The sequence below is a fragment of the Larimichthys crocea genome, chromosome XII (assembly GCF_000972845.2).
Source record: "Larimichthys crocea isolate SSNF chromosome XII, L_crocea_2.0, whole genome shotgun sequence".
NCBI classification, from domain to species: Eukaryota; Metazoa; Chordata; class Actinopteri; family Sciaenidae; genus Larimichthys; species Larimichthys crocea.
Genome location: NC_040022.1, coordinates 3,744,590 through 3,756,149, shown reverse-complemented (window position 1 = coordinate 3,756,149; position 11,560 = coordinate 3,744,590). Strand labels below are relative to the sequence as shown.

General features: G+C 41.2%; 1 protein-coding gene across 1 annotated transcript; it reads right to left on the bottom strand.

The window, feature by feature from the left end:
• Positions 1-2,975: 2,975 nt before the first annotated feature.
• On the bottom strand, positions 2,976-10,915 carry map1lc3b (microtubule-associated protein 1 light chain 3 beta). The gene is made up of 4 exons (XM_027285483.1): positions 10,595-10,915; positions 6,945-7,000; positions 4,682-4,788; positions 2,976-4,369 (listed from the first exon to the last, which is right to left on the bottom strand). Exons 1-4 carry the CDS (start codon positions 10,632-10,634, stop codon positions 4,192-4,194), a joined length of 381 nt encoding a protein of 126 aa, XP_027141284.1. The 5' UTR covers positions 10,635-10,915; the 3' UTR covers positions 2,976-4,191.
• Between the last annotated feature and the right edge of the window lie 645 nt (positions 10,916-11,560).

The following is an 11,560-nucleotide window of genomic DNA, read 5'->3' as shown; positions in this document are numbered from 1 at the left end:
CCTGTGTTAACGACGTGCACACCTGTGTTAACGACGTATACACCTGTGTTAACGACGTGCACACCTGTGTTAACGACGTATACACCTGTGTTAACGACGTGCACACCTGTGTTAACGACGTATACACCTGTGTTAACGACGTGCACACCTGTGTTAACGACATACACACCTGTCTTAATGAGTCGGTCTAACAGTAGTGATGTGTCGTTCGTGAACGATTCGTTCAGTACGAACTAATCTTTTATATGACTCGGGAGTAATGAGTCGGCAGGACAGGAAACAGAACTGATTAGTTCACGACTCGCTCGACTGTGCGTCCGTCCTCAGGTCCTCGTTCATTTGTCACGTGACAGCCAGGCCGCTCAGGCTGACGAGAAGTAAGCACGACCGTTCATTCATGCGGACCGTTCATACACGATATACATTAATGTCACGCTTTGGACACAATAAATGCACCATGTAAACATTTTAAGCAACTTATTAATTAATTGTTACTTTTTGTTTTTTTTTAAATTGTCAAAATGAGTTTTACATTCACTTGTCCTCCGTGACAGGCTGGACGGTTTGTTCTCGTTCATTTGTCACGTGGCAGCTACCTGGTCACTGTCGTGCTGTTAAACAACACTGGCAGGGAGGAAACAGGACACTGTCACTTTATTGTGGGGTGTATTTGCTTTCCTAGTTTTAGTTGGTTTGAATTGCTTGTGGCATTTTGTTTATTAAACCATGCTGCCTTCAGTGTTAAGTGTTTGAGGACCGTGTACTGATGGAACAGGAGGAATGCCATCCATACTCTGGCTACAATTCTATTAGCGCCAACTAAGATCAGCAGGTTATTATATAACAACCATCCTATTATTCAGAACATGATTTCCATCTGGAAACAAATCCAGTTCTAATCTTAGATCCATATCCTCTGCAGCACCCATAGATAGGAACCCCACATTTGCCCCATCTGGTTTGGGTGGAGCCTTTTCTAAGTGGAATCAGAAAGGTATTAAATGTGTTGGAGATCTGTATATACAAGGTGTATCTGCAGAAATTTGGATTGGAAAATAATAACTTTTTTCAATATCTGCAAATCAGAGACTATATACGTAGACATCGGGAGGATTTTCAGACTGAATCAAAAACTTTAATAGATGACTGTCTGAAACTGTCAATAAATGAACCTAAGGTAATAACACGTATCTATAATATTCTCCTGTCATCAAGTCCCTTCCCTGCCGATATGCATAGACGCAAGTGGGAGAAAGAATTTTGCGAACCGATCACGGATGATCTATGGGACAGAGCCCTTGAGAAGATCAACACCTGTTCACACAGTGCAAGACACGGTCTTATTCAATTTAAAATTATACATATGCTTCAGTTCTCAAAGGAAAAAATACATAATATATATCCAGAAGTATCACCTCTATGCGATAATTGCAACCCATCTTCATAGCTATGCCCCAAAAAGTAATCTTTCTGGTCTGCTGTTTTTAATACAATGTCCGAGGTTATGAGGTTTGTGATAAAGACAGAACCCTGACTTATTACTCTTGGGGTGTCTGAAACCTTTAAACAATGTTTTATATCATATGGTCTTATAATAGTGAAGAAAATGATTCTTACGTTATGGAAGAGTGTAAACACACCAACATCTAAGATGTGGCTAGAAGAATGAACTAATACACTCCGTCTGGAAAGAAGAAGAAATGTTCCAGAGGACTCAAACATTTTGACGCAACTTGGAAACCTTTTATTCAGTACCTTGCTAATACAATTAAAATTCGGTCTCCTATATGTATAGCCGAGTTCCTGTGATATTTTTCATGCGGGTCTTCTCCAGGGGGTGGGGGCTGGTTTTTTGTCAACCTGTTGTTCTGTTTCTGCTGTTTCTGTGTATGTGTTCTGTAATTACTCTGTTTGTATGTTTATATTATAAATGCCCAATAAAGATACATGGGATAAGTGTTTGAGAACCGTGGTCTTTCTTACAACGCCCACGAGAGAGCTACAGCGCCACCCGCTGTAAAAATGAAGGAAATGACTCAAAAAAAGACTTGTTCGATTTAAAAGATCCGAGTCAGTAAAAAGACTCGAACTTCCCAACACTACACCAGCTCCATGAAACAGAACACTCATTAAAGAACTTTATTAAAGTACTTCCAGTGACTCATTCCTATTTGTTTACGTGTTTTATATTTCAGGATGTGACAATGTGGAGATGGCAGAGTGATGTCATGCTGATTAAAGCACATTCTAAACGTCAAGTTGACCAATCAGATTGCTCGGTCGGACCTACTCGTTGTATAATCAGACATTACGTCACTCTTCAGCTAACGTCAGTAAATCACACGGTTTCCTCCGTTCACTCGGAAGTTATGATTTTAGACCAGGTGTGTCCAAAGTATGGCACAGGGGCCCAATCATGGCCCGCGGCCAGCTGTCATGTGGCCCCCAGCTTCATGTTTGGAATATATTATCTATGGCCGGCTGGACTGTCAGATACTGTTGACTGTGACTGTTTGTCTTTGATTGTTGACATGATGAAGCATCATAACTGCTGCGGTTATATATCTGCAGATGTGACTTTACAGAGCAGAGTGACACGTGTTGAAGTGAAATGTTCAGACTTTATCACTCATAATAAGAACCTGAGGTTCAGGTTTGGATCAGCTTCCTTCAGTTTAACGTGTTCACACGGTTTATTCTGTGATCTGACTCCAGATGGGACAGAAACAAGAACTGCTGTTAGACGTCTGATTGGTTTAGATTTGTTTTAAAAAAACAAAAAGATAACTGCGACAATGAAAATAAAATTATTAGAGAACATTTGTTTGTAACTTTAATTGGTACTTTTACATTTTTAAATGTTGTATTACATCTTCACATTGTCCAATCTTTAAGAGAAGTTTGGACGCCGACCGTCAATGCTACATCGAGCCTGTTTTTTGAGATGCTGGTTTGAAGTCAGAATAACACAGGAACCATTTTTATTCTCCTTTTATTGTTTACAAAATACCAACATAAATACATAAGAGTGATATTGCTGTGTGTGTGTGTGTGTGTGGATATGTGTGTGTGTGTGTGTGAAACAGAGGAGCAGGCGGGAAAAAGAGACAGCACTGAAACAAATGCTCCACCCCTCTGTTAACGAACACACGGTGGCTTCGACCGGAAAAGAAAAGTCACCTTCACATACGACGAGACAGCGTAAAGAGTAAAGACGGTGGAATAAAAATCACATTAAATAAAAAGAAACGATAAAATACTGCGATATAAAAGCAATCTGTTAAGAAGATGGTGAGGAGAGAGCGCGGCAGACTTTATTAAAAACCCACCGGGCAGGCGGGCGGACGTTCCCCGCCCGGGCCTCGATCGCCTCAATTAACACCCGCGACAGAAGAGGGGCGAACAGGAAAAGGAAAAATGGCGACCTCCCTCTCCTCATCAGCATTTACAGAAACACCATCATCATCCTCCGACGATCACACATGCGCTCCGTGTAGTGTGTCCAAACTCAACTTGGTTACACTCTATAGTCAAAGCCGTAAAGTCGATATTATCTGTACATCAAGGCATTTCTTTTTTTTAATTTTTGCAAACTACAATCATCTGTTTCAAGAGCAAAAAGCAGTTTCCTAACATCTCTTTGTTACAGTGACGATGCTTCAGGCTACGAGGCGGGCAGGGCTAAAAACACAGAAGAAGGGACCATCGAGGGGACGCGACGAGACACGCGGCGGAGACGCCTTCGTTAACAAACATCCTCTCTTATATTTCCTCTGGCGAAAGTGCTCGAGACTACAAATCCCACAATTTGACCTTTTAAGAATCAAAACAAAGAGCGAACGTTCTCTCCTCCGTTGGCTTTGTTCGTTGGCTAATGTTTAAGACGTTGGCGGAGCGTCAGCGGCTTCAATCGGGTATTTACACGAACAGAAAAACAGCCGAGGAGACGCAGAACTCGACATGACTCAGCAGAGAGGACAATAAAGAAGCAAAGACACTAAAAGACTCTAAAGGCCCGAGTCATCGTTGGTTTTGGGGGATTTCTCGGCTCCGCTCGGCGTTTTTTTGTTTAAGTTCTTACAGTCGAGACTAAAAAGGTGTGCGGCGACAAACATGGGAGGGGACGGCTAAAGACTACCAATTGTCCCATCGACTGCCAGGTGGAAGGAGGAGGAGGAGGAGGAAGGCCGTTCACTGGGCAGTCACGGCCGAACCGAAGGTCTCCTGCGAGGCGTACACCATGTAGAGGAAGCCATCCTGGTCCCGCTCCCGCTCGTAGACCTCGGAGATGGCGGCCGACACCGAGACCATGCTGTGACCGTTAACCAGGAGGAAGAACGCCTGGTTGGAGTTCAGCTGGAGGCGCCTCCTGGTGGAGAGACAAAGACATGACAGAGTGAGGAGGAGAGGAGAGGAGAGGAGGAAACAGAGGAGAGGAGAGGAAAGGAAACGAGAAGAGAGGAAACGAGAGGAGAGGAGAGGAGGAAACAGAGGAGAGGAGGAAACAGAGGAAAGGAAACAAGAAGAGAGGAGAGGAGGAAACAGAGGAAAGGAAAGGAGAGGAAACGAGAGGAGAAGAGGAAACAGAGGAAAGGAAACAAGAAGAGAGGAGAGGAGGAAACAGAGGAGAGGAGGAGACAGAGGAGAGGAGGAAACAGAGGAGAGGACTTATTGAGGTCACCTGATGATCTTGATGAGTTCGCTCATGTTGACGTGGTCGGGAACGAGGAACTTGGTCTTGTCCAGGATGGGGAGCTGTTTTTCTCCTTTGTACCGCTCGATGATCACCTGCAGGAGGAAACACCATCAGTGACTCCTCCTCCTCACCCTCCTCAGTTAATGTCTTAACTGTTGATGTTGGTCTTTATGCTGCCTTTAATGAGATACTGTGACGACCTAATTATTATTATTATTATTATTATTTCACACTGAATTAACTGTGAATCTCAAACTGTGGAATGTGACAAGAGAAGAAGGGATCACAGGAAAGGAGATGAAAAGGAAAGAAAAGGACATTTTTAAAACATCTCTTGTGGACTTTCAGTTTACAATTCTATAAAACAAACAAAAGAAAATCGTTTAATTCATGTGTAACAGGAAACAGAGGCTGAACAAACGGCTGCTGGATGCAAATGAACTGTTTGCCAACAGGATTGCTACATCAGCCGTTGTTGCCACACTCTAATTTCTGCATAACTTTGAGCCTTCACATGCCACAACCTGCAGTTCCTCTAACGTCCACCTGAGGCTGGCTCCAGCAGTGAGTCAGTCTCCATAAGTCCCCATGTCCAAATGTCCAACTTCACAGCAGAAATAAACATGTTTACAGCCTGGTACAAAAAACAGTTTTGGTCTCTGTAGCTAATGTGTTTTCAGACCGATCATTTCATTAAACTCAGTCCAGGACTCTGACATCAAATTGATTTGTTGAGGCTCTGATGTAACTTAACGTGTCTGCTGATGAATTTATTTGTGACTTCCTTCAAAGTCAAAAGAACAAAGATGAAAATGAAACATGAGTCTTCAGACATGCGACCTGCCCCTGAGAGCTACAGTCTGTCATACGAACAGGCTGATGGAGTTACATTACAGTGACACAGCGCATCTGCCTCCGGTTTCAACACTTAACCATGACATGGCAGTTTATAACCCCTTGAGAGTACACAGGAAACACACACACACACACACACACACACACACACACACACACACACGGCGAGGTGCTTTGAAGATGAGATGAGGCCTTCACGCGAGGCAGCAGATGGAGAGCTGCGCTGATACTCGAGCAGGTGAAACACGAGGGGTGCGTTTGTTTATCGGCAGTTGCTAAGAGCCACCGGACATCTGACTCATCACCGGTCACACCCGATTCTCGTGAGGGAAACTAGAAAGCAGAGCGGCGGTCCGTCACTGGACTGATGTCCAAAATAAAGGACAGGGAGAGGTCTTTGTAATCTGAACAGGAGGGCCAGGAAACACCTGTTGATGAATGACTTCGAGCCGCCTGTCTGACTGTTAGACGGCTGAAACTGAAGGTGTGTGACCTCGTGTCAGATGAGTTCAGAAAATGACATGACTAACTTTGAAACACTCTGAGCTGAGATGAATTCATCTCTGTCTCTCTGCTCAGGGTGGCCTCAGCGTGTCATCGAGCCGCCCTTTAAGGACCGCCCACAAAAATCCTAAGACTGAAAAACAGTTTGAACCTCTGACTCCACATTTCAGAAATATATCGTTCAAAGTCTTTTCAGCAACTATTTTCCAACATATTTAATGTGTTTGGAAAGAAATCTCAGGATTGACTTTACACTGACTTTAAATTAAAATATTTCATCTAAATACAACTGAGTCAGTTACTTTCTACAATACTAACTTCTCTCTCTAAACAGTCGTATCACTGTTTACGCCTGTCAATATGTTTGTCAGGTTGATCCATACTTCAGGTTTACAAAAACGGCTGCTCAACATGTTCAAACTATAATCTAATCTGTTGGTTTTTAATCACAACCGGGTCACATTGTTACAAAGACTTAACCTGTGATGAGTCCTCCAAAGATTTATTCAACATAAAAAGTTTTAAATTCTTTAAATTGTGACTTAAAGAACTAAAGAGCTCTTCTAAAGAACCAGTTTTATACTTTGGTTGTGGATATTTATGATCTGATGTGGTTAGTGTATAAATGTCTAAATATGCGTATTCTTGCATTTAATTGAAGCGCATATTTTTGTTCTTTTGTGTCCGACAGCGAAAGAGAAAGAAGAACACGTGTATGTTGAGAAAAAACGATCCCAGCCAGGAAGTAAATATGTGGTGAGGTTTTCCGCTGCACTCAGTTTGTCTTCCTGTGTGCTGCTTTGCACATTTCTGCCCTCACGTTTCATTTATTTATTTATTTATTTATTTATTTTGCTGCGTGTGCAGGTGAACGTGCACCTGAACTCACCGGTATCTTGTTGGGGTGCTGCTCTCGGATCAGTCGGACATCTTCTACTCTCTGTTCTGTGGGACAGAAAACAGACTCCGGGTTAACGAACAGACAGAGTACTCGTCCCTGCTCGGACGGGTTTTATATTTCATACATTCATGTGAGCTGTGAACTTAAACTTATAACACGATAACGTTGTTGGAGCTTTGTATCAAACAGAACAGAAACATCTGTGAGCAGCATTTAACTTAAAATCCACTCATTGTTAAAAACGTCGTCGGTCCACAGCGATTAGCAGATAATTAGACTAAATCTACGACTTCTACTCGGTTACTTCAGCTCACAGTCAATACACCCAATCAGAGCTGCTGTGCACTTTTAAAAAATATCATATTTAAAACCTCAACAAAGACACATGAACACATTTCAACATTCACAGTAAACTTGATGCAAATCCACCAAAAAATGAGTAAGAAGAAAATCATGTGACACATGGAAGTCTCTCCAATTCGACCTTCAAAGTTCTTGTTTGAACATTTGCTAAGATCTCGCCAAGATCTCCACCCATGCCCACCGTGGCAGCACTCCTACTTCCCCTAGCCCGACAACTACCACCCGAGTCCTGTTGGTGTTGATGAGGGTAATTACGGACTAAGGCCTCATTCACAACGCAGCTTTTTCCATTCATATGAGTGGAAGGGCGTCCAGCAACACAGACGCTCAGACCAGTCAAGCGTCCACACAGTCAGCCTGAAATGTCTCTGAGACTGAGATCTAAACTCTGGTACTCGACCTGTCGTGTTCTGACTTTGTTTATTTCATGAAGCAGCTTCTAAATCCGAGTCTGACTCGCAAACTACACAACAAAACAGAGAGATGAAGAAGTTTAATCTGGTTTGAGACAGCAGTGGTTGAGCGACATAGACAGCGAATAAGAGCGAGCGAGTGCTCGGTCCATCAGAGATATAAAAAGTTATTTCTTGTTTGTTTCACGGTATCGGTTGCAAAAATCCCGTTCACGCGTTCTTCGTCGGTTTCTTTATCTGAGCTGTTCGACGCTGGCTTAAAAGATCAATAACACAGCTGCTGATTGGACGGATCACTCCCTACGGATAACCTTTGGCAGAGCAGGCTTCCCCTCTCTGTGGTCTGATTTCCACATCATGATCAGCTCCACTTTTTAGGACATTGATTTACAATGAAGCATTCAGAGGCCTTGCACTGGCTCCTGTCAGCTGTCACAGTCTTACTGGTCTCCAGTCTTGTGACATATGTTTGCGCTCAGAGTTAAAGAGTCATAATTCAATCAGCCGTCGTGTTTATCTTCCGTTTTCATGCTGCGTTTGCGGAGCATTGTCTTATGATCACATTTCCGTCGGCATGAGTTCATCGCTCTGGAACAGGGAAGTTCAGTTTGTGCCTCGCATGACCAGACAAACAGCTTTTGAGTCATCACATTTCAATCAAATAAAAGAAGACAAGAAATAGAAAATGGGAAGCAGTTGACCTAAAAAGCATGTTGGGTTTCTGTTCTGTCATCATACTGGAGTTAGTCAGACGCGCCTAGCACCGAGGGAAGATTCCCCGTGGTTTCCTGAGTCATCTATGACCTATTATACAGAAACGTAACTTCAACTGTTTCAACAGATTCAGGCCGAACGATCATGTAATGTAACACTGTGAAACACGCGAGCGCGGAATATCACGGACACGGTGAAGACGACCAGCTGCTGAAAACACTGTCAAACAACCAGTGACACAGTTTGTTTGACAGTGTACACAGTGCGTTCATGTGACGGCCGTCAACAGTCAGTAACCTGCTTTTAGTTACAGTAAATAAACGTGTGTCACTTTAACACGCCCTGAAATAAAGTTTAACACACGTGACAGCGCATCACTTTAGCGTGTTTCGCAGTTAGTATGTTCGCCACATTCTCAAATATAGCTAAACACACTTAACAGTTCAGCAACAGTCAGTAAATTGTGTTTTAAGTGTTTATAAGTGACGTTTTAGCACTTTTAGCTTTTAACATTCAGCATGTTTAGCATTTAGCACGTTTTCATATATAACATTTAGCACTCAATACTAAAAAAATAAACTATGTTTATAATTATTTGTAGCATGTTCCCACAGTCAGTAACCTGTTTTTAATTATCTGTATCTAAAGCGTCACTTTAGCACATTTTAGCTTTTAGCATTTGGAATGTTTAGCATTTAGCACACGTTTGTGCTAGCGTATTTAACGTTTAGCATCTTTAGCTTGTTCTGAATTAATGCTCAACACGATTAACAGTCAACAATCTATTTTTATTTACTCATTTATATCTAAAGCGTCACTTCAACGTGTTTTAAAATAAAGTTCAACACAGCAACCTGCTTTTAATTATCTGTATCTAAAGTGTTACTTTAGCACGTTTAGCCTTTAGCTAAAGCGTTAAAACCTGTTTGTATCTAAAGTGTCACTTTGACATGTAGCATGTTGAACATTTACCATCTTTAGCTTGTTCAAATATAGCCAAACATGCCTTCAACATCAGTCAGTAACTTGTTTTTAATTATCTGTATCTAGAGCGTCACTTTAGCACATTTAGCTTTTAGCCTTTAGCACACATTTGTGCTAGCATATTTAATGTTTAGCATCTTTAGCTTGTTCTCAATATATTATAATATATATATCAAAAAACAGCCAGTAACCAGTTTTTAATTATCTGTATCTAAAGTGTTATATTTCTATTTATTTCATTTTTGATAGACCTCACTGTTTATACTGTAAATTCTGTTTATACTGCCATATTGCCACACGGATGTCTTTTAGCTTGTATATATTTTTATATTTATATATATTTATTTTTTACATCTCTTACTTACATTTTACATTTCATGTTTATTGCTGTTTTCACCGGGATAGGAAGGAAACGTCATTTCAATTCTCTGTATGTCCTGCACATAGCAGCATTGATAATAAAGTTGACTTGATTTAACATGTTTAGCTTGTTATATAATATAAAAACACATTTAACATTTCTCTCTTTTCTTAAAATTATACCTATGTGTCGTCAAACACAGGTGAACATGTGACAGCCTTCATTAACAGTCAATAATCAGTTTTTAATTGATTTATTTGTATCTCTGACGTCACTTTAACATGTTCTCAGATACAGTCACACGCCACGTGACCCTGTGTTTTTTTGTTGTCTGGCTCTCACGTGCACTGGTCAATAACCGGAAGTCAGTTTTTTTTAATTTTTTTTAGTCAGATTGAGAATTATAGATTTCCAGGAAACATTGCCCATATTTGGTCATGACAGATGAACAGAAAACAACTTGTGACGTTATATTAACACACGGGTCAGCTGATTGCGTTAATATGACGTAACAGAATCACAGTGACCAGTTAGGATGGAGGTGGTGTTGCGTTCAGGTGCAGGCCTCTGCGCATTAATCTGGAAGCATTAATCCGCCTTCAGAGGCTGCTGACCGGGCCTCGAACACTCCGAGGAGCCGGTCCATGAACGGTCCCATCCCCCAATCCTGCAGATCACTTTGTTTGTCTGTCTGTCTGACGCAAACACACACACACACACACACACACACACACACACACACACACTCTCTATAGTCTCCCTCTCGTTACACACAGACACAGTGTGTGCGTGCACTGACGTACCGAACGTCCTTCTTTGTTTGAAGCTTTTCTCTGAAGGCATACTGCGTCAAAGTCGCTGTCCGCGCGTGCAAACGGAGGTAGCGGCGGTGTCAGAGCGCGCGCATACAAAAACTACAAACGGCGAGATGTAAAGTGTCCTCGTGTCCTCGTGTCCTCGCGTCCCCCTCCGTCTTCTTCTGTTGTTTAAAGGTGAGGCTCAGCAGCTCTCTGCTCGCGAGCTTGTTGCTGCTTCCTTCCGTCCTCCGCTGTGTTTTTATCAGGACGAGCTCGAGCGAGCAAAACAAACCTGTCAGCTGACCTCTGACGTCATGTGCCTCCCTCTCTCTCTCTCTCTCTTTCAACTATTAACTATTCATAGACACTAAGTAAATTACACACACACACACACACACACACACACACACATATATATGGTGTGTGTGTGACACATGTATGTGTGTTGTGTTATAATGTATATAATATATATATATATATACATATAATATATGTATATATATATATATATATATATATTATTATAATATATAATATAACACATACATACAATACACACATATATACACACATACACACACACAACACATATTATATTGTGTGTGTGTGATACTATATATATATGTGTGTGTATATATGTGTGTGTGTGTTATATATATAATAAACACCACACATATACACACACACACACAAATATATATATATGTGTGTGTGTGATGTACATATGTATGTGTGTGTGTATGTGTATATATATATATATATATACACACACATATATATACATATATATCATACACATACATACATACACACATATACACACACACACACACACACACACAACACATATATATATATATATATATATTATATATCACAAACATATATTATATGTATATGTGGTGTATGTATGTATATACACAACCAACATATATATTGTGTGTTGTGTGTATATACATACATATATATGTA

What these genes read in the sequence shown, in the direction of transcription:
- map1lc3b (XM_027285483.1), bottom strand. Translation starts at nt 10,634, where the DNA reads ATGCCTTCAGAGAAAAGCTTCAAACAAAGAAGGACGTTCG. An exon ending in AGCACCCCAACAAGATACCG is followed by an intron (nt 4,789 to 6,944) that starts GTGAGTTCAGGT and finishes TTCCTCCTGCAG; the next exon opens with GTGATCATCGAGCGGTACAA. An exon ending in GAACTCATCAAGATCATCAG is followed by an intron (nt 4,370 to 4,681) that starts GTGACCTCAATA and finishes TCTCTCCACCAG; the next exon opens with GAGGCGCCTCCAGCTGAACT.